Source organism: Pseudoliparis swirei, chromosome 21 (genome assembly GCF_029220125.1).
Source record: "Pseudoliparis swirei isolate HS2019 ecotype Mariana Trench chromosome 21, NWPU_hadal_v1, whole genome shotgun sequence".
Classification (NCBI taxonomy): Eukaryota; Metazoa; Chordata; class Actinopteri; order Perciformes; family Liparidae; genus Pseudoliparis; species Pseudoliparis swirei.
In genome coordinates, this window is record NC_079408.1 from 13,494,145 (window position 1) to 13,516,998 (window position 22,854).

Below are 22,854 nucleotides of genomic sequence, written 5' to 3' on the forward strand. Positions count from 1 at the left end.
ATTTTATTTTATTAAATTTTTCGGAGTCACTTTTGTTATTAGGTTTCATGAGCGCTTAGCTATAGATAGAAAACAGGTCCTTCCGCTGAGCACCTGAACGCAGCACGACAGCGTTGAAAGAGCTGGGAGAGGAGGGGAAAGGAGGAGGCGGACCGAGGAGAAGCATGAAGAATATCCCCGGTGTTTAAGCTCACACACGGGCAGAGCATCGTGTCCTCCCTCGCTCGTTTGGGCCCGACTGGAAGCGCAGGGAGGCAGCGGGGCGGAGGACAGGATGGAGGAGAAGAAGAGGCAGTTTATTTGTGGCGTGGTGGAAGGTAAGAACGACATGACTTCATAATTAACATCCTGTTAGGTCATGTTATTTTCTCCCTTACCTAGGTGACACGATTTTTCTGAATAGACCACCGTTTGACCTACATTTCAGCATTGTTTTGTCCCCGTCTGCAGGCGACGGAGAGGTAATGTGTGCATGAACACTGACGTGGATAGGATGTAATAAAGTCTATATGAGATCAGCAGGAAAAGGAGTCAGTAATGTCTGACTCCAAGGCTCCAGACGAAGGGAATTAAATACGGTGGGCTGGTGTGACGACATAGACAATAATGGTGAAGGTAAAGAGGAAATATTGATATTGAGATGGTAATTATCATGGTGGCTGGAGACTATGATGATATTGTTGGGATGACGTGACAGTAGGGATGAAGATGGAGATGCTGTGGCACGATAGTGGTGGTGAAGATAAGGATGAGACAATTTGAAAGAGCCTTAATCAGACAAATAAAGGTCAGTAGTGTAGTAATAACATTTATGACGATGACAAAGCAGTTTACAATTACAGATGATGGTGAAGGAGAAGATGAAGGAACTGATAATGATCACTGCAGAAGAATGAAGGTGGTGAAGGTGACATACCTGACCCTTTACATACCCTCTCACCTCACAAGCGCTCGCACACACACAAAATAGGAAGAAATGATGTTGCAACATACAAACAAAATACAAAATTAATATAGATTTTTTTTGGTAAACAAAGCTGAAAGAAGACGTCAACAACAACAATAACAACAATCAAGAATCTTGAATCCTGAATAGCAAGAATAGGGGATGAACCAGATCTGTTCACCATTTCTTTCAGCATCACATGAATCTCCAAATCATCAAAAGAATCCACAATATATATATATATATATTAATATATATATTATATATTAATAGATATATATATACCAAAATACCCCGTCAAAACTGTATAGACTGCTGAAAATGAAGTCGATGTATATATATGTATATATCTATATATTAATATATAGATAGATATATTAATATATATATATATTAATATATATATATAAATATATTAATATATATATTTATAGATTAATATATGTATACCAAAATACCTCATCAAAACTCCATAGACTGCTGGAAATGAAGTTGATGTATATCTGTCATAATTTTTTGGGTGATAAGTATTCAAATAATTTGTTGAAGTATTAAGTGAAAGATAAAAAAAACATTTCAAGTTACAAAGAGAGACAAATATCTAATCAATACAGTGTTATAAAACAAACTTCAACAAATATTGATTCTTAAAATCATTGCAAAACGTTCCAATTATATTATTTCAGCACTCTAATAATCAAAATTATAACAACAATGCTCTATAATGATCAGATAATCTGATTTCACAGCCCTGTGGGATGTGTTCATTGAGGATATTCATATTGCAATGATATTAAAAGTATGACGGATCATGCGGCTCACTCACACACACACCATATTACTAATTCCTCTCATACTTGTGTGTTCTCAGTCCAATGTGGTGGCATCCAACAGAGTTAGTATCTAGTTCTGGCTTTGGAGCAGGACTCGCACACATGCACTCTGGTACAGATACCATCCACATACACACTACAAGTCACGTGCACGTGCATGCAGGAGTAAGCAGTCTGCATTGTTAGTGTTTCAGATTTACGTCTCTCTATGGCCCACTTACTGTACGCACACACACACACACACACACATTGCAGACTTATTCAAAGACACAAAGGAGAGAGAGGGACACTGGCGATGCTCCCATTTCTAAAAATAGAAAATGTGCTGGAGATGAATTATGCCTCTGCCAAACACAGAGGGGATGTGGCCAAGCGAGCCCTGTAAGAGCTTTATGGGCAATTATACATTCAGGACGCTGTTTCCACGAGCTGATAACTGGACACTTTGTGATTTATTGCTGCAGAGCTTAACAATTTTTTTTTTAAACATACGTTATCTGCTTTCGGGATGCCACGGTGCATATTCAGTGATAATGCAAATGTCTGTTTGGATATACAATGTGTGGGGAAATAAGATAAAGAGCAATATGCATGTTTGTGTTTTTCTTCACAGGTTTCTATGGGCGGCCTTGGACTATGGATCAGAGGAAGGTTCTCTTCCAGTGGTAAGTGCGTGTGTGTGTGTGTGTGCATATGTCTTGTGAACCTGCTTGTGAGGTGTGGGAGCTCAGGAGCTACTGACCCGACGCCCGTGGGCTGAATCCGGTCGCACCAGGCGGACCGGAGAGAAGTCACTGATGTCGAATGACTCCACAGCAAAGGGCACATTCTGAGTCATCCATGTTCCCTTTAGGATGATCTGTCATCAGGTCGACGGTCACTTCATCTTTCATGTAGTGCCGTCATCAGTTTACAACATACGGGTACATTTCTTTGAAGTCCAGACCTCAGCTGTGGCTCCAGACTCTTGAAGTCTGTTCATTTAATGGTACGAATAATCACCGTGTTCCCCAAGAACGCTCCGGGTAAGATGACAACGGGTCCCATAAACTCGGGCATACTCTGCCTTGTAAAGGCGGATAAATGGAGGGTAGTAAACATCCCCCGAAGCTGGAATCAGTCGTGATGCAGATATTGTTTCATTTCTAGTACTACGCTCTATTTATTATTCAGAAGGTCATTTCCCGTAACAGAAGAGATCCACGGATCAATACAGTGGAGGATTTTTCTTGCTGCTTGTTTTCTTTTCCATCCTTCTGCCGTTGCCACTCTCTCTGCTTCTCCTCCCTCTCTCTGCTTCTCCTCCATCTCTCTCTGCTTCTCCTCCCTCTCTCTGCTTCTCCTCCCTCTCTCTCTGCTTCTCCTCCCTCTCTCTGCTTCTCCTCCCTCTCTCTAGGTCTCTGACAGTACATGAAGTTAAGCGTATGGCTCCATAATTCTTAAGTCTCAGATGTATCAATGAAATGCCTTAAACCTCCATGTGGGTAATAGGTTTCCTCCCCTTACCGCCCCTGTTCCTGTGTTTCTGTGGCAGGATGCAGAGTTGGGGGTTGAACACCTACCTGTACGGCCCGAAGGACGACCTGAAGCACCGGCTGCTGTGGAGAGAGGTCTACTCTCATGAAGAGGAGGGTACGAACATGTGTGCATCCAAGTCATTTCAAGTTCAAATAAGTTGCCGGCTGACTGGAAACTAGAGCCTAGATCTGGACCTCAATATTCACTCGCCCAAATATGAAATTACCTGATTGATATTTGGCAGTTTCTGAATTTTTTGGGCGAACCCCTAGCTACTGAGTCTCACTCCGTCTCCCTTTGACTCTCAAACGTACGATATTCCCTCTCCTCCCGCTCTTAGGTCAGCTGCGTACTCTTATCAAGGAGGCCCAGTCGAAAGGCCAGAGGTTCATCTACGCCCTGTCTCCGGGTCAGGACATCGTCTTCTCCTCGTCATGCGACCTGACGCTACTCAAACGCAAGCTGAGACAGGTGTGTGCCGCAGCATGTGATCGCGATTCAAACGGTCGGCCGTCTCCCACACACACACACACACACACACACAACCGCTCGTCTCCCACCAGGTGTCGGACCTGGGTTGCCAGGCATTCGCCATTCTGTTCGACGACATCGACCACTCCATGTGTCAGGCCGACAGCGAGGCCTTTTCGTCGTTCGCCCACGCTCAGGTCACCGTAACCAATGACATCTATCGCTTCCTGGGGGAACCACCCGTCTTCCTATTCTGCCCCACAGGTAGGAGCCCTGAGCGCGGTCGGGTTTGAATGTTTGTGGTGTTGAACGTTTGACCTTGATGACGACTTATACTTCCGTCTCTCTCTCTCTCCCTGTAGAGTACTGTGGTTCTCTGTGTTCTCCCAGTGTGTCAAAGTCTCCCTACCTGCAGACAATCGGAGAGGACCTGCTACCCAACATCACAGTGATATGGACGGGTGAGACACATGCACACGTCGGCATGAATGGGAAACCTGCTGTTGATGAATTACAGGATTTAAACAATGATTACTCTCAGAAATCAATAACTTCAACTGAATTATCTTGTACACTGTATAGTGTGGCTATATTCCTGCAGACATAAATTAGAGACGTTTTTTTGAGCTCTTATTAGTTGACCTGCAACCTTTTGGCTAATAAAAGTGCAATTAGGCTTAAGTGCAATAAACCATTTCGATGCACATGGAACTTTAGTAGAAACACACACACACACACACACACACACACACACACACTTGTCATCTACTCTCTACTAGTTGTTCTGATGGGATGTTGTTGCTTGTTTTGTGAGCTCGGTGAAGCTAGAAAGATCAACATGAGCCCCATTGGTCCAGACCAACAATCCTATTTACACAGAAGGCACTCGGCAGCCTGTGCATACAACTGGTTATGAATAATACATAACCTCGACAACCACAAGTCTCAGTGTAGACTCACTAAAATGAGTCCCAAACAAAAGACAAAAGACAAAACTACTAAAACAGAAATGAACAACAAACATTTGTGGCTGCAACAAACATTATGGAGCCACATTATTCAAATAACCAGACTGTGGTTATAGAATCAACAGCAGTGTAAAAGTATAATAAATGACCCAGGAGCTGCCGCCACAAACACTCAAAGTACAGCAAACGAGAGACATCACAGCTTTTACACACACACACACACACACACGCACGCACACACATATGACGGTATGTTGCTTGGCAACGAAGCCGTTGACGCTCTTATTTGGAGAGAGTTCAGTGAGTTTGTCTTACTCACATGTCTGAGCGTCATTCTGTGAGTCCTGAGATTCAGAAAAAAAGACCTCGTCATCCTGGTTCAGCTGCTCGACTCGTTTATTGTCATTAAAAAATGAGCGGGCGACTGTGAGTCAGTGGTTCCTGGTTACTGGTTACTGGTTTGCAGGTCTGTCTTTCAATCGCCTTAGATGATGAGTCCTTGAGCAAGACACTTAACCCTGAATTGCTCCCTGTAGCTGTGTCTACGGTGTGTGACTGTAATGTAATGTACTGTAGCTAAATGAAATGTGATGCAATAAAAGATACCAGTCCACTCGGCCTCTCTGGTCCCAGTATTCCCAGTCTCTCTGTCCCACTGCGCCAGCTTCTTCGGATGTGTGTTTCTTAACTTTTTCGGCTTCTACTTTGACCTTTTTTGAACCCGTTCCCTCGGCCCACAGGCAGTAAGGTCATCTCCAGGAAGCTGTCCGTCGACTGCCTGGCCGAGGTGGAGTCCGTCCTCCGGCGCCCGCCGCTCATCTGGGACAACCTGCACGCTAACGACTACGACTCCAGGCGTCTCTTCTTGGGGCCTTTCAAGGGCCGAGAGCCTCAGCTGAGGAGCCACCTGCGAGGCCTCTTGCTCAACCCCAACTGCGAGTTTGAAGCCAACTACATCCCCCTGCATTCGCTGGGCAGCTGGTACAGAGCTGGAAACGAGGAGAGGAAAGGTGAGAGGATGGAGCGCTGGGGCAACAAGGCAAAAGCCTCAATGAGGGAGGAGGGAGGAGCTGTGATGAAACGGGAGATGTCCAAAGTTAATAAACTAATATTGTCTCTGCCAGATCAGAGCCATGCACATTAGGCCCGTTGCTTCCTGGAAAATGGCATAACGAGCCCGCGTTGCTCGGCAACTAACGCTATTTATTCTGATATTACACAACAAATAAATGAACTTGTTGTTCAACGGAGTTACTAAATAAGGAGCTTTAGTCATACACGATTATCCAATTCTATCACTCCTCATCTACTCTCACATTAACGGGATCTATTTACAGAAGTGTGATGAGATCACAGCTTTTAGATACATTTCCCCACAAAGTGCACATGTTCCTGATGTTATATATTTGAAGTATACTGTGAAACCTCGTGTTCTCTATGATAGTGGAGCTGAAGCAGCCCTTGCATCAGCGTAATAGACATTTAATTCACATTTGGAATTCAAAAGTGCTTTTCTCCACCGTGTGAATATGAGTAATTTAATAAATATATAATCAGAATCAGAATCAGAATCAGAAACCGTTTTATTGCCAGGAATGTTTACACAAACGAGGAATATTTTTTGGCGGAAGGTGCAACATTTAGACATGACAAACAACAATCAACGCGACAGCAACAGTGAACTTAAGTATAAGATAAGATAAAGATAGATAAAAATAAAGATAAAGTGCTCGGACAACAAATAACGTTAAAGTGTTTAGGTGTGTGTTTCAAGTGACGTGTGTTTAAGTTGAAAGTGTATGTTACATGTGACGTGTGTTTAAGTTAAAGTGCATGTTAAAGTGGCATGTGTGTGGAGGAGGCCTCCAGGAGGGAAGAAGAAGGAGGAGGGAGGAGGAAGAAGAAGAAGAAGAAGGAGGAGGAGGAGAAGGAAGAGGAAGGAGGGGGAAGAAGGAGGAGAGAGGAAGGAGGAAGAAGAGGAGGTAGTCCTGGGGGTGACAGAGTCAGTCAGTGGGGGACCCGGGCTCCATTGATGAGCCTGACTGCCGACGGGAACAAACTTTTGGTGTGGCGGGAGGTCTTTGTCCTGATATATGATAACATTATGATATTTATGCTCTAGATGAGGAGTGTGAGTACTGTCCGGATAGAGCTCTGTCTGCTGCGTTACATGATTGGATGGAGGAACTCAATCAACCACTACAAGCAGGTACAACACTGTGATTTGGTGCTGTGTCTCATATAATTTACCTGTTATAGCCCATTTTATAGCCTAACTGCATTATTTCAGTGCTGTTGACCACACACTGAAATTGTGATGGTTGCTCTCCTGAAGGTTTCTTCACTTTTTGAAGTTTTTCTTCTATTTTTTGGGAGTTTTTACCTGATCCGATGTGAGGTCAAAGGTCAGGGATGTTGTATGTGAACAGATTGTAAAGCCCACTGAGGCAAATTCTTAATAAACTGAATTGAATTGCCAAAGTAACATTTGTAATTAACAACATAACATCACTTTTTTCTTTGTTTCCAGGACGGCAGAGCACGCGATCAGAGCAGCGCTCCTCCGCTCCAACGACGCGCTGCAAAACCCCCGACCGGCCCGACGGCCCTCCCGCCCTCCGCGGACCGCCCGCGGTGGCCAAGCTGCCCGTGTTCCCCCTGAACTCCAGCTCACCTCCGGCGTCGCCGGCCAAGGGGGAGACGGAGGGACGAGAGGGGGAGAGGAAGAGGTCAAACCAGACAAGTCAACCCAACCCCCAAACTCAAGGATCCATGCCTGGCGCACCCTCTGTGGGAGGCAGGGGGCCGAAAGCCCAGGGGTGGGGGCTCGGTGGGGGGAAGGGCCTGCTCAGTGAGTCCCAGGTGCGTCTGCTAGTCGGGCTTTATTACCTGCCCCATGAGCATGGCCCGTCTGCCCAGAAACTGCTGCAGGACCTGACCTGGCTCAAAGCAAACTGCCACCTGGTCAGCGCTAACGGCAAGAAGACGGCGGCTCCAAAGGTCGGCGTGTAGAATTTTTTTTGGAGGGGGGACTTTTTTCTTTTGTGCACGATTCATAAACGTGAGAGATGTTGTCCTTGTGTGTCCTCAGATCGACGAGTGGCGTAGCCGCTCCTCCAGGGTCCTGTCCCTGTGTGAAGACATCGCTCAGCTCCACTGCAGCGTGGTGGGCGGGGCCAACAGGGCGGTGCTCTATGACCTCTACCCCTACGTGTGGGACCTGAGGAACACGGCTCTGGTGGCGAAGGCCTTCATATGCTGGCTGGGTGAGTATGAGAGGACACGTGAACTAAGGGAATACAGACGAATGCAATGTGCTCGGCTGTATTGTACTACTACATACTGTGGTTACGATCGTCATACAATAGTATATATATAAATATTTTTAAACATGCATAATTTCTCAAATTATACTATATTACCTTCAATAATAATTGTGAAAAAGGTTTGAGAGCCATTGTACCGTACAATGGGATATTAAACTATACCAGTAGTTTGCTCTGCTATACATTATAGTCTTAAAGTCTAGAAAAGCTCTATACAGGTAGAATCTATTTATAGTACACAATATACTACGCTCTTCTATTCTTTGTTACACTAACCATATTTATTTATTTTGCACAATTCAAACAATAAAATGCAAATAACAACAGAGATAAATGAGTGTCACAGTGCAGGAAGAGACAACAAGCCAGCTGGCCTTATTTGAAGCCTCCGTCTATATAATATTTACAAAATGAAAAAAAATTACAAACACAAAATGAAAAATGCATAAGATAGACAACAAAAGAAAAAAGAAAGAAAGAAAGATAATGTAAATATATCGAGTCTGTGTCAGCATGTGTGTGTGTGTGTGTGACATACGATGACATAATCTAAGCCCTCTCCCTCAGATGGACGCGTGTTGAGTGACAGCTCCGCCATGGGCACCTGGAGGAACTGTTTCCACTGTAAGTAGACGTGAACGTTTAACTAACTGAAATATCTACAACGTCATTCTTATCTACGATATACTTCAGTTTATAAAGTTTCCACTGTTAATCCGACGTCAAATCATTACTCCTCAGTACTCGCTGAGTGAAGCTCAGCAGATAACGGTGCAGTGATGGATGAACCACCACTTCAAATATTTATTTGAAACATGAAAACAAGAAAAAAAGATGATGGGAAAACTGTGAACTTTTTTTTACACCGGCATGAATATTTAAACCTGTGCAATAATTTACCATCTGCACTGGCTTCTTATTGGCCCTCACCACGTGATGCCACCCGACTGACACGCGGCTCTGGTTTGTGGTAGTGTGTGGGAAGACCACAGGGGCAGACCTGCTGGGCGTGGACTCAGAACCGTGGGCGTTCAAAGGGGGCGTGTCTGGGGAGGTGCAGGTAGGGCGTGTGTTTGTACCGCATGTCATTTTCCATAGGTTTTAAGAATTAATCCTCTTGTTTTTTATCGTCCTTATTCTTAAATGATCATGACGTCTGTGTTTGTTTGTGTTTGTGTGTGTGTGTGTGTGTGTGTGTGTGTGTGTGTAGATGCTTCTCCCAATCGGCAGCAGCAATGAACTCTTCACTCATCCTCCTCCTCTCTTCCCCACCTCTCGTCTTTATAACGTCAGGCCCTACCACACCAAGGACAAGGTACACCTTCACATTCATCAGGCATGAGAATCCCTCACCTTTCGGCGAAATTCGCCGTTTTGAAACCAAAATAGGTGACTTACGTGAATCGTGTAGATCCGAAGAGTTTTTGTTTGGGGGGGGGTCAATTGGCCGGCCGGCGTTTCTGAGATTGGAGTGGGACACGGAGAAAATGTGGAGTGGTGCTCTTCGCAATAAAACATCTTTGATGGGGCGTGTCGCGTCTCGGCCAATCAGCGTCAAGATGTCTTCAGCGTTTGGTGGTTTAGGTTAGCTTGAATGTTAGCCCGCTACATCTGCTGCTGTCACGCTGCACGGTGTAGCGATACTAACAAAGTACCCGTACGTTAAGAGCGATGTGATTTAGCATATTTTTAGTATGATACTTCATTAAAAGAGCGCGGGATCAGAGCGCACGCGCTGCTCCGTGTCAAGCTGTCTGCGCACACTGCGCAGCGCTCACCGAGTGCGTTAAGTGGCGGAATTTTCGGCTTTAAAAATAAAAATTAAAAAATGCCAGAAGTGAAATATTTAAGTTCAGTCTGTAAATTTCTGTAACTCTACAGCTGCTCATCCTGATGAACTCTGTATCCTCTGGTCAGATACAGACTAACGGCCTCAGTGTATAATCAATGCTATCATGGCTCCATGTAGTTTCATTAATATCTTGTAGGCTAATACTAATAATACTGCCATTTGTTAAGTGTTGAAAAAGTTGGTAAAAAGTGAACCATACAGATATTTTATTTATTACTATTATAGATCAATATACCAGTATCGTTTTTATGGTATTGTATCAGTATCATGATATTTATGGCAGGTATGGTATAGAAGATCGTGACAACCAGGTAAAGGCAGAACAGACTCGAGGAACAGACTCATGGCTCAGCAGAGCACAAGATTTAAAGACTTGTTCACGCCAACAACAAAAAAAGTAAGTTGGTTCATGAATGACCATATTATACACAATATTACTATTATTATAGGGCCCGATCACTGACTTGGTGTCAGAATGGAGGACCTATAGATTATCATACAACGTCCAACATCGATGCGCGCTCACCTTTTTCACCCCTGACCCGTTTTCATGCCTGATTCATGTTGCACACTTCACGCCAGCATCACGTACGTCAATGAGGTGTGTGTTCAAGATGGGGAAAGTCAGGGGATATTAAGCACTTCAGAAAAAAAGGAAATAAACCAGGTATACACTCAGTGATGGAAATGTTGCACATGTAATGTAGAGTTTTGAAAGCACCGGAAGATTTACACACTATTGTGTCATCTCTCAGAACGGCAATCTTTTTTTAATGTTGTTATTGCGTGTGTGTGTGTGTGTTTGTAGTTGGAGTTGTATCGGATGGTACGCCAACTCCACCTGAGGACTCAGGGTGGCCAAGAATCCAGTGTTGCTCACCCAGATGTCGTAGGAGACAGGTGTGTGTTTGAGAGAGAGAGAGACGCAAAACACATCCTTGATATATATTTATTTATTTTTTATTTTCACAGATGTTTTGGGCCATGCCTGGCGTTGTGCCCCGAGTACTGTTTCATCCTGGAGGACGAGCTGGGTTTGTGCGGCTGTGTGTTGGGCATCGTGGACGTCCGCTCCTTCGCCAAGCGGTGCCAGACCTGCTGGATGCCGGCCATGAGGGACAAATACCAAGTGAAGGGGGGCAACACACACCCTAACACACAGGTGAAAATGTAATTAAAACATATATTACGATAACTCTTCTGGCATTCTGAAGGGCACAGGAGTGTAACAGGCAGAAACACACACACACACACACACAGAGTTATAAACACACAGGCGAAAGCATGCACACAAATGCTCCGACACAAGTAAAGAAAAAGAAAATTGTGCATGTACACACACACACACAGATTAGACTCTATGTATTTGAATGTAGGGCACTTACATAACTTCAGTGTATTTGTTGAAAAAGGGAGGTAACAACAGACAAGCAAGAAGCCAAACAGATCCGGTGGTGAGCAACACCACCCGCCATGTCCGCCCCGGACATCTGTGGAGGACCCATCTGTCTACTCTGTGCGTCATGGTGCATACAGTATATATAGTGACATCATTCACACTGCAGCCACAGGTGTATGTAGGTCGAGGTGTTTGCAGGGCATCTGTTCCTGCTTCATCAGCCATGGGAACGGTGACATTTTTGTTCCTGAGACTTTTTTTCCTTGTCTCGCTGACTATATATATGTATATGTATGTATATGTATATATATGTCTATGTATATATATATATATATAATTTAAAAAATATATTTAATATATATATACATATATTCAATAAAAATTCAAAATAATAAATATATATATGTATATATATATATATTTATTTAGATTTCATATATACAGTATATTAAATAAAACATCTAAACAATAAATATATATATATACTGTATATATGTATTATTTAGATTTTTTTATGTAATATATATATATATATATATATTAAATACAAAATCTAAATAATAAAATATATGTTTTGTCAGCATCTCAGACGGGAAAGTACATCAGATGACTCACAGAAGACTGTCTGCAAAATAAGAATAAAAGACTGCTGATGATATAAGGCATTACAAATTAGCGATGAATAAATGTATAATGATCACTGTGCTCGGGTTGCTGAGTAACGTCCTTTAAGGGGCAGTCAAGTATGGCATCTATTGGCAGATGTTGAGAACTACAGCATCAATGGAATACGCAACGCCAAGTAGTTAACTCCCAGGACTTTACCCATCATCACACACATTCCTCTGTGTAGGACATGATCAAGCTGATGGAGGAGGACCAGGGAGAGTACCCGGACTCTCTCCTGTACCACTTCCCCTCTCAGCTGCGACTGGACGCCCTGCCGGAGCTGGTGGACGTCAGCGTCAGCCGCACGCTGCTCACCGCCCTCCTCACTGCACTCAAGGCCAACGGTAAGACAATGGAAGTGACAGTAAATCATCATGAAATATTGAGTAGCATATTTACATAACTCTGTGTAGCATGCCAAACCTTCTCTGGGGGACTCGAGTTCAATATTAGCATTTCTGCCCGCCGGCTGTAAGCTAAACAGAAGAGCAAAAAATATAAACTATATATATATATATATATACATATATTATTTAGAGTTTTTATTTAATATATATATATATCTATAAATATACTGTATATATATATATTATTATATTTTTATTATTTTTATTTTTTATTATATATATATATATAGATATATATATATAATATATGTTTTGTGAGCATCTCATACGGGAAAGTACATCAGACGAATCACTGAAGACTCTGCAAAATGAGAATAAAGGACTCCTGATGATATAAGGCATTGAAAGTTAGCTATGAATAAATGTACAATGATTAGGATTATTGTCATAACACCACTTCATATGTATGCAAGCAGAAGTCAAGCTGCCTGTAGATGCTTTCCACCATTACATTCAGTTGTTTTAAATTATTCATGTGCCTGCTGGGGTGCTGATGTGAGTCCTGAAAGTTAAGATGTTCCTTCCTCAGACGAACAGGTTCTCTGTGATGCATTTCTTTTTTTTCTCGACCTCTGCCTTTACCTTCTCGTCCAAGAGTATTTTGTTTGTGCATTTAGTCTTGTATGCCATTTCTTGTTATAGGGTCCCAGGGTGTGTTCTGCGAGGTGCAGCCTACGGACCGGCAGAGGATGGAGTTCTTAACCAAACTGGGCTTCCTGGAGATCCTCAGAGGAGAAGCCAGGAGCAGAGAGGGAGTGGTGCTGGGGAGGCTACTCTGAAAACACACACACACACCACCAGACACTTGCACCCAAACAGCAGATACACAGAGGCACTTGCACAACCGTAAAGATGTTCACAATAGTCCAGTACAGCACAGAGACACAGGATCTGCTTTTTCTCCTTCTAGAGGGAAACCCTTTTTATTTGTTTTATCTTTTAAAGGAACATTCCTCTGAATCTGCGTGGCAGCAGTAATGAAAATGCACCCTGAGCTTTCTTTCTAAAGGATTTCACAAACGATAAAATAAGCTTTGATTTGAAAGCTTTGTCAGATTCAACCCCCCTGGCGACAAGAGTCACATTACAATTAAAGCCAACAGCAGAAGGTTGAGATGTGAGCAGAGCAGGAGATCAGGGCAGCCATGTTTTATTGAAACAGCTTTAATCTATAACATCCATTATTTGTGTTTTCTAAATATTGGCCTGTAGCCCCCCCCCCCCCTCCTTTGCCTCCATTTTCTTACACATGCTGTTTCTCTTTTGCATATCTGATGCGTCACACTTCAAATAAGTGAAACTGCAAATCCTCTCGGCTGCATTTTAACGTCTTTCAGCTCGTTGTTTCAGTTTCCCGGCCCACATTTTGTCGTTTCATATTTACCATAAGTACGTCAACTTAATTCCACCAAATATCTACCTATTCCTTTAAATCGACATAGCGTAATCTCCTCCCGTAGACAACCTGGCTGCCACTCAATCTGATGCTCTGCTTCCTTTGCTTCGTTCATTAACGATACTCTTTCTCTTAAAAGTCCGGCCGTTGTTTCCCAGCTCTTGTCCTGCTGGTGGTCTGCTAGCAGCCGGCTGGACGCAGGCACGGCGTCACAGTTTACACCTGATTAGTTTAGATGATTGTTTACATGCATGAAGAACAACACATTGTGAAACATGAAGCGTTCACACAGTAGGATTACATGTATACTGACGTCAACACAAACACACGTTTATTATTTCAATGGAATACTCGAACATTAGCGACGTTATTGAAGATTTTTTTTATTGGACTCGTCATTATAGCTATAAGGAGAGCACAAGAAGATGTGAGTCCATGCATGCTGAGATTCCTCAGAAAAACAAACGAAAAATGAAATATTCATCAAGATTGTGCATGAAAACCATCATGCAGATACATTAGGTACACAGACACACACACACACACACACACTCACACACTTATCTGTTTACCCTGGATTCAACTGGATTGAATAGATACTTCCCGCTAATGTCATTATTTCTGCCTTTATTCTGAACCATTAACACACACACACACACAGTCATGCTAAAAGAAGCACAAAGGCACTCACAATCAAATCTTTAACTGAAAGTACGTAGAACTATGAATGTTCATTGTTTTTGTAACGCAGCTTAAAAGACACAAGTACCGTTTGTGCACGTATTTATATTTCTACTTCTATTTTTTTTTTTTTTTATGCTCGATCAATCACGGACTGAGAGTCACTTTCGTACGTTTCATCACGATTCCAATCTCATCACCATCGTCTGTGAGGTAGTTTGTGATAAAGAAAATAAAGAATATTTAGTCCCAGAACTAAAAATCAAAGACATCCTGAAAGCACCGAGATAGAAATGCATGACGTAAAGCAACATTTTAGAGGACATTATTGTTTGTGAAAGAATGTTACTTCACCTGTATGACAAAAATAAATAATACGTTTTAATATTTGTATGTTTAATATTAGTAGTCTTTTGTTCATGTGAGAATGAGGTGTAGAGTGTGTGTGTGTGTGTGTGTACGAGTATGTGTAAGTCTCCACTGCTGGCTGTTGTCATGCAGAGGTGTGATGTCATCATCATCTACTCTGTCCCACCGGACCCTTTGCTTCCTGTTCAGTGTCTCTTTAGTCTCCAGTTGAATCATTGGGTGACTAGTGGGTGTGGCACATTTCTGTTCAGTGGATACAGTTCGCTGTCAGCTGTTGGATCTGGGCACCCCTAATGTTGTGTCTCTGGTCCGGGCCTGGTGCCGTGGATCACTGTTGCCTTGTGGCTGTGGCTATGTGTTGGGTGCTTGTTATGGCGCGGTAGACATTATGGGAGCACTGAAGCGGTCCTGACTGAGACTGCTAACCCTGTGGTGGATAAGGACAAAAATTAGCCTAATTTCCAGCCTGACTATAATTAAAACAGTTATTAATACTCGTCTAAAGCCTCCGTTGCCCCAGTTGTTACCCCTCTTACTCCTGAACGGGCTTCTTTTATGCATATTATCTCTCTGTTGTGGGGACCCATTTATGGGCTGCTGACCCGCCTGTTGCAGACATAAGGTATGAGGGAACTAAGCTTGAAGCGGTGCAAACGTGGCTTCCTGTGGCTGTTGATAGATCAGTGCTTATGGATTTGGAGGAGGGGCTGGATACGGATTATACGGGACGTAAAGTCCAGGTGGTTTTGCTGCTGTCTGCTGCACCGAGGTTTGTGACATTTGCTTTGCTTCTGCTTTGGTCAGGTTCATCTTTTCCCTGCTCTGTTTATTTTTATCTATATGGCGTCTGACCTGATCTTCCCAGTTATAGAAGTTCATGTCCATTAGTCCTACTGTCCCTTTCAGCTCAGTCTTTATGGTCACAGTCACATATGATTCAATTGACATCCGGAATAACAGTTCAGTCATGCTATCCTCAAGAAAATCTTCCCCTAGTTTGTTGTTCCACAACTCTCTGATTCTACCTAAATAGGCTGCTCCTCCCTCACCATCCAGTGGTGGCATCGTCATTAGCTTAGAAACATCAACCATTATCTTTGTTGTCTCCATATCTTAACTGCTTAGGGAGGTGCCTTGTGGCTGAACAAAAACTGCAGTTATGATTGAAAAGGGTCAAATCATTAAGAGAGAGTAAGGAAAAAATGATCATAAAAATATATCTTTTAACGAACAATTCATATCCCTAAAAAAATGTTGTAAAAAAATAAAAATAAACATATGGTCCTGCACTCTCCCAATTAATAATTATCGTCAAACGATGTCTTCAGTCACTGTTCTGGCTCTCCTGTCATGTAACGGTGGTGCGCACAGTGACAACGCGCACGGTGGAGAGCTCAAGTTTGGGTGGAGGCGGGGCTGCTCTCTGACTTGTGAGTGCGGCGCGCGCAGCGAAGTGGGTAGGGGAGGGGCCGCTCTCCGTCCTGTGAAGGCAGCGCTTTTGTGGGGGCGCGCAGCAGAGTGTGCAGCTGAGCACTTTTTCAGTTTTTAGTTGGAGCATGCATCTTCATTATTTTCAATTTTTCTAGCTTTTTCTGCACGTAACTGCTCTATTTATTTTGTCTAATGCTTTCTCACCTACTCTCTTCCATTTTATGGCCTTGGTTGGTTAATGAAGTATGTGTGTACATTAATCTTTATTTTATATACCTAACTTTGGCAACACGATGGTGTCCATGGGTTAATTCCCTGCAGTAGCCTATCTGCCCACTGGGGTATGAGTCTCCCTTCGTCTAGGCCAGGCCTATTCAACTAGCGGCCCGCGGGCTGGATGCGGCCCGTTTGAGTTTAACTCTGCCTGCAAATCACTATAGCTTGGTAAGAAAAAATAAAACTGACGGACACGCCTCTTTTATACATTGAGACATCTAACCCAGAGCCATCGAGTTTCACTGTTGCCTCAACCAACCCCCCGTCAACAATCCTTCTCGGCTCGCGCGCGACTCTCACTAGCCCACTTGCTACTGAAGTTGAATAGCCCTGGTCTAGGCCCTATCTCGTATTGTGGGTGCAGTACCACCCCTGACCACTGTGTCTCCCTTCTATCCTGTACCTTGAGGCACTCTAGTCTGATCTTTCTCTATGTCCTGCCTCGTCCTTCCTGTCCACGAGGGTTAGCTGAAGGCTAGCCCTCGTGCCTTAATGCTATCTGTCCCTTCGCTCCTGTCTTATCAGCTATCAGCTCGGGCGCACACACACACTCACACACACTCTCTTGGCTTCCCCAAGGTTCCTGTCTGCAGCTTGTGACACAGTTCTGTCTTCTATATGATACAATTCTAATCAATCGGTCCCCGTTTATTTTATAAGCTATTTCTAAACTATGGGTAGAGGCTTATTTAACTGTTGACAACAACGTTTAGTTTCTCCAATCACAGACAGTCTTAAGACAAAAGGTCGTCTGCACACCTGTTGTTTATGAGGCCTCTTGTTGTCAACCGCCAAACCGCCGCAGACCCTCGTCAGGGGTCTGTGAAACGTCTTTAGTCTTTATCTTAAACCAGGTCACTAATCTGGGTCCCCTAAAGTCATATATTCAGTTATTTATCTACCAAGCTAGAACACGTTAAAGCAACATACACAAGTCAGGGTGAACGTGAGTTAATGGCCATAACTCACGACAACTTCATTTCAATAAGCACGCAGTTCATCAAGCACAGCTGGGATTTAAAGAAAAACACACGTTTCACAGCTTCAACATAACAGGAGCTTTTCTCACACACTCTCTAATCTTTATCATGCGTTACTTATATTGCAGAATATCTTTTTATGTACCTACTACTTGAGCTCAAGATTTTAAACTCTATATACTTTATCAATTATGTTGGTTTTACCGTCATATATGTATCAATATGTTGTTTGTTAAAAAATCGTTTTTCCCTTTTTCCCGAGAGAAGGAGTGTGAGCACCCCAAGGTCACAGCAAGTCACACACACACATACACAGAATGATCCTCTCTGCAGCAGCTTTCCAAACACGCAGAAATGTGATTTTTACATGTATCCTTTGAAGCCAGGAGAAAAGTTGCAATAACCAATACTATGAACTCGGGCGAGAAGCTTCTACTGTATCATAAGGATACAGCGCTCGTCCGCTCGGATTTGATAACACCAGTTCACAAATATTGTTTTATTTCTCCTTCACTTCTTAGTACCCTTGTCAATGAATTTCCCGTTTTACCCCTCTTCAATGCCCCACAGAGACGTAGTCTGGCCGAGAACCTTCTTCCGAGGAATTCTCAGGGCACTTACGTGTCCCGATACACTCGGTGTTCAGGTCTCGTTAAAATCGCCACGAGCTACAGGAAACCCCCCACACAGTTTATTGAAAACAAAAAATCTCTCCCTGTGTCCATCGCATCTCGCAGAATACACACTAGATGAACTGTATTCTCTAATTTCCCCTATCACTAGGTGACTACATCCAGCGGCATTAAACGGAATTATCAACGTTTTAACACGGACTTACCCTAATTCATCACCACACTGCCTCTTTTAACACAGACGACAGGACCATGTACTGAGTGGACTCCTCAACACTCGGTGTACAGTGGTTTTCGCTACTACACTGACTCACTCCGTAGTCAGGACCAGTGGTTCTGTTTATTTAAGCGGTCTCCTCGACACTTAAAATACAGAATATGGATTTCTAATCTACACTGACTCACCCAGTAGTCAGGACCAGCGGTTCAGTATATTCCAGTGGAACCCTCAACACATGAAATGAAGAACTTGGATTTCTCAGCTACACTGACTCACTCAGCAGTCAGGACCAGCGGTTCTATTTATTTAAGCGGTCTCCTCGACACTTAAAATATAGAACATGGATTTCTACCGACTAAGAGCCGACCTTAGTATCTCCGAAGAGCGTCCCTTAGTCTTCCGAAACTCTATTAATTTACCTAAAGGCCCTAGTCTCCAAATTCCCTACTGCCAACACAGCTACCGCTCTAGATTCGCTAACTATACCCTATCAATGGACACTCCCTATATCCCTAACAGTGTGATTATCTGCTTATACTTTACATGTGATCAGTTACAATTTCTAACTGTCTATATTTTTAATTTACGGATAGAGGCTTATCCGCCGTTGACAACCTAATTTAGTGTACTCAATACAGACAGCTGTCTTTACCTGTTATTTATGAGGATCCTCTGGTTGTCAACCGCCGAACAGCCGCCGACCCTTGGTCGGGAGTCCGGGAAACGGACGTCACCGCTCTGGTCAAAAGCTCTTTGTTACTGTCCAGGTCAGCCAACCAACGGTCGGGGTCACCAAATTGTAACGTAATTCAGAATTGACAGCCTGGAAGAGCTTCTACAATAATACGATCCACAGTCTGCTGTAGTTCTCTCCTTTAGGGAGACGTTTATTCACTGATCAAAAGCAAAGTACAAACGCTCACCAGCGATTGTAATCACACGGGGAGCTCCCCTCAACATGCAAGTCGAGGCCCAAAAACCACACTTCCTCCTCACATTAAGATTCAGTCTTTTATACCCAGATCTCGTCACAGGTGCATATCCCACCCCCCTGAGATCTCCTTGACTCTTGTCTTCACATGAGAATTCACTCTTACCCCCGGGTGGGGGCTGTCTGTTGGCCGTGCCTCTTGGTATGTGTAAATACTGATAACAAGTGTGAATGTTGAATACTGTCAGGCGTGTAGCTGCCCTTGAGCTGCAGACACAATATCTCTCTCTCCTCACAGGCAAAGTGCCGTCTCTTCTGATGCTTTGCCGGAACCTAGACATTATGGTCCCTTCAATAAATCTGATTAATATTAACAATAACAAAAATCTACACATGAGGCATTGTGATAAAAAGAGAACATCTATAAGTGAACCATGGAACACCTTCACTTCTTCAATTCAGAGAATAACAAGATAATAACACTAATAACAGTTGCCACAGAAACGCATGTTAACAGCAGCATGATTTTTATGAAACTGATTTCATTGACTAATCTTAATTAAACATTCAATAACTGAAAGTTGGAACACTGGTTAAAAATCATAGAAAATCGTCCCCGACATTTTTACTTGATTTGCCATTTAACAACGAGCTCACGTGACTCCACTAGATTTGTTAAATCTGTCCCAAACGTGCCACACTTACAGTCATTTCCTGGGGCCCATTTTTACTCAGTTATAGCGCCACCTACTGGCAACAGGAAGTCGGCATTATGTGACAAAACAGCATCTGATTTACACGAAGTAGACTAGTAGAGCAACGTCATGGAAGCCCGTTTCCGAGATAGTATCTCATTATTATGGCTACAGGAGCTCAAAATAATGAGATAGTATCTCATTATTATGAGCTAGTAAGTCAAAATAATGAGATAGTATCTCAATTCAGAGATACTATTTAATTATTATGAGATAGTAAGTCATTATTGAGATACTATATCATAATAATGAGATACTATCTCATTATGTTGACTTACTATCTCATATCAGTGGCACTTAAATGGCTCTTATTATGGTACTTTTGTAGTTCGACTATGTTGAGGAAATGTTACTTTCGGTATTCTTGTTGTTCTTAGTTTGTACTCTAGGTTGAATGCACTTATTGTAAGTCGCTTTGGATAAAAGCGTCTGCTCAATGACATGTAATGTAATAATGAGATACTATCTCATTATTTTGACCTTCTGTAGCCATAATTTTTTGACTATTTTGTGATCATTATCGTCAAAATACGTTGCTGTACATCTCTACGGTCCGTCTGACGGACCACCACTTTCATCCAGACTGAAATATCTCTAAAGCTACAATTTGATTACCAGGAGAGTTTGTACAGATACTTCTCGGAAGGGACTTCTCCTTTAGTGCCAGAATGAGGTTGGCATGTTTTTTCACACATTTGTGACACTACAGCCAACTAATTCAGATTAACTGAGAAAGACTGAACAGATCTGTGAGTTTCTTTGAACCGTCCTTATCGATATTACCGGCCTCATCAGCACCAAAGACACAAGAAACCTGAATCAGAACACTGGAACCGGATGTTATAGAGTTGCAAGAAAAGAAGGCATCAGATAACTCCAATCTTCTTATATATATTTATTTGGGTTGGACACTTAATTTCATACTGATTCGATCGTTCAATTACATCTTTTATTCACAGAAAGTATTGCTCAGGAATACAGATTTAAGAAAACAAAAACAAATCACTTGGGTTAACCCACCCTAATATTTGACAAAGTAAGTAGAAGCAAATCATTTCGATGTACTTCATTTATACTCAAACATAGATTCTACTTTAGAAATTGAATAATAACCACATTGAAAACAAATTGTGGTTTGAAGACCAGTGCAAAGAAACACAATAAGAAAGAACAACCCAATAGATATAATAGATGCAATACCAGAGATACAGTAGAGACCTTGACTGACATGGACATCACAACTCAGCGAGATACTCCTCAGAGCTTTTGATGTATTTCTTCCAGTTTCCCACTTGAAGTTCCATGTCAGCTACTTGTGCATCCACATTCTCATTCTTCTCATCCATTAAGGCTTTGAAGTGCCTCATCATGCTCTTGGCGTTCTCCAGAATTCCCTTAAGCGGCATGTAGTCGGCAGCTGATTCTTCTATGAGTGTCTCCCATAATGCCATCATTGTTGCAGCTTGACTCTCAAATGCTCTCACGAACCCTGACAAAAAGGCCCCTTGTGCCTATTGGGGAACATTAAAACCAATAAATGACATGGCATCACATCAGTGTGCTACGCTGTTATATTGTGTTGCATGAAGTCACTTGTACAGCTAAGTGACTCACCCGCAGACGGGCCATCTCTTTTTCCACTTTCAGAACGTTCTCTTTGAGATTCTTCTGCAAACCCAGCAATAGAATCAACATGCAGTTACATTTGGGGACATGTATGACGAACAGATAGAAACAAATGTCAACAGGAAGTTTTGCTTCTGCAAATAAATGTTGAATTGTTTTCCACAGCAGTGGGAGGTTGAGCAGCAATATATTTACCAGGTTGTCGTCGTCTAACCGTGAGCTTGCGAGGCAAATCAAACACAGCAGAGTGAAGAGGAAGAACAGGCCACCAGCCCCTCCTCTGCTCCCTGACCGGGCTGCTGCTGCCATTGCTGCTCTAAAAGGGCATCGTTGAGAATATAGGGTGAAGGAACACTTGAAAACATTTTAAAAGTATCGTATAAACTATCTCAATGTGAGTTGTAGTTTCTGATCTTACCTGTGATGTCAATGGAGGATGAGCTGCAGTACAGGTGATGGATTGAAAATGTGATGAGATGACATCCCACGCCATGCTTTTTATACCTCTGGTGCCCACCTCATCCACTGCACAGCTTTTAAGTTTCACTTCTACTTCAGGCCATTTCCTTAAGTTTCACTTTTACAGAAATATTTCCCACACTTTATTATCAAAGGAATATTTCATGAACCTGTAAATAATATATATTATAGCTTAGCATAGCCTAGTATTGTTTGCATAAATGTTATGTGTACAGTGGAAAAACACTGGATGAGAAGAAAACTTCAGCAGGGTAATCCGGCACCTGAATTGATCAAAGGATAACAGTGACACATGAAAGAAACTTTATGCTCCAACGCTCACCCTAGATTTGAATAGAACAAAGCAACACTCATGCTCATAAGATAAGGAACGGTCCAGCTTTGGCAATTAATATCCGGATTCAACCACAGGCCTCTCTGACTCACACACACACACACGTGAAGAGCGGGCCACGAAGAACCAATGAATGAGCGACAACGGCGAAAGCAGAGAGACGAAGAACCAATGAGAAGATACCGCCCTCTCTTCGCTGGACCAATCAGAACTGGTCTTGATGACTATTTAAACCGTCGCGCCCTCTGCTAAGGCGCCTCTCTCTGGTCTGAATACAATAGTGTCGTATCTTCTCGCCAGCCGGAGGATGATGATGGAATTGATGATGAAGAAAGGATCGCTCGAGAGACACTG

At 42.8% G+C, this 22,854-nt stretch overlaps 1 protein-coding gene across 3 annotated transcripts; it reads left to right on the forward strand.

Annotated features, from left to right (window-relative positions):
* Positions 1–188: 188 nt before the first annotated feature.
* On the forward strand, positions 189–14,866 carry si:dkey-183c6.8 (protein O-GlcNAcase). Of its 3 annotated transcripts, none has more exons than XM_056442551.1 (17): positions 189–317; positions 2,393–2,444; positions 3,314–3,411; positions 3,638–3,768; positions 3,861–4,032; positions 4,131–4,229; positions 5,477–5,746; positions 6,859–6,945; positions 7,267–7,736; positions 7,828–8,002; positions 8,630–8,686; positions 9,037–9,122; positions 9,273–9,377; positions 10,723–10,814; positions 10,887–11,076; positions 12,167–12,326; positions 13,032–14,866. In XM_056442551.1, the coding sequence occupies exons 1-17, from the start codon at positions 275–277 to the stop codon at positions 13,166–13,168; spliced, it is 2,424 nt and encodes an 807-aa protein (XP_056298526.1). In that variant the 5' UTR covers positions 189–274; the 3' UTR covers positions 13,169–14,866. The 3 variants fall into 3 exon arrangements, with proteins under 3 accessions (XP_056298526.1, XP_056298528.1, XP_056298527.1); XM_056442552.1 differs by lacking the exon at positions 189–317 and adding an exon at positions 376–461; XM_056442553.1 differs by lacking the exon at positions 13,032–14,866 and having other exon boundaries at positions 10,887–11,084; positions 12,167–12,243.
* Positions 14,867–22,854: the final 7,988 nt, after the last annotated feature.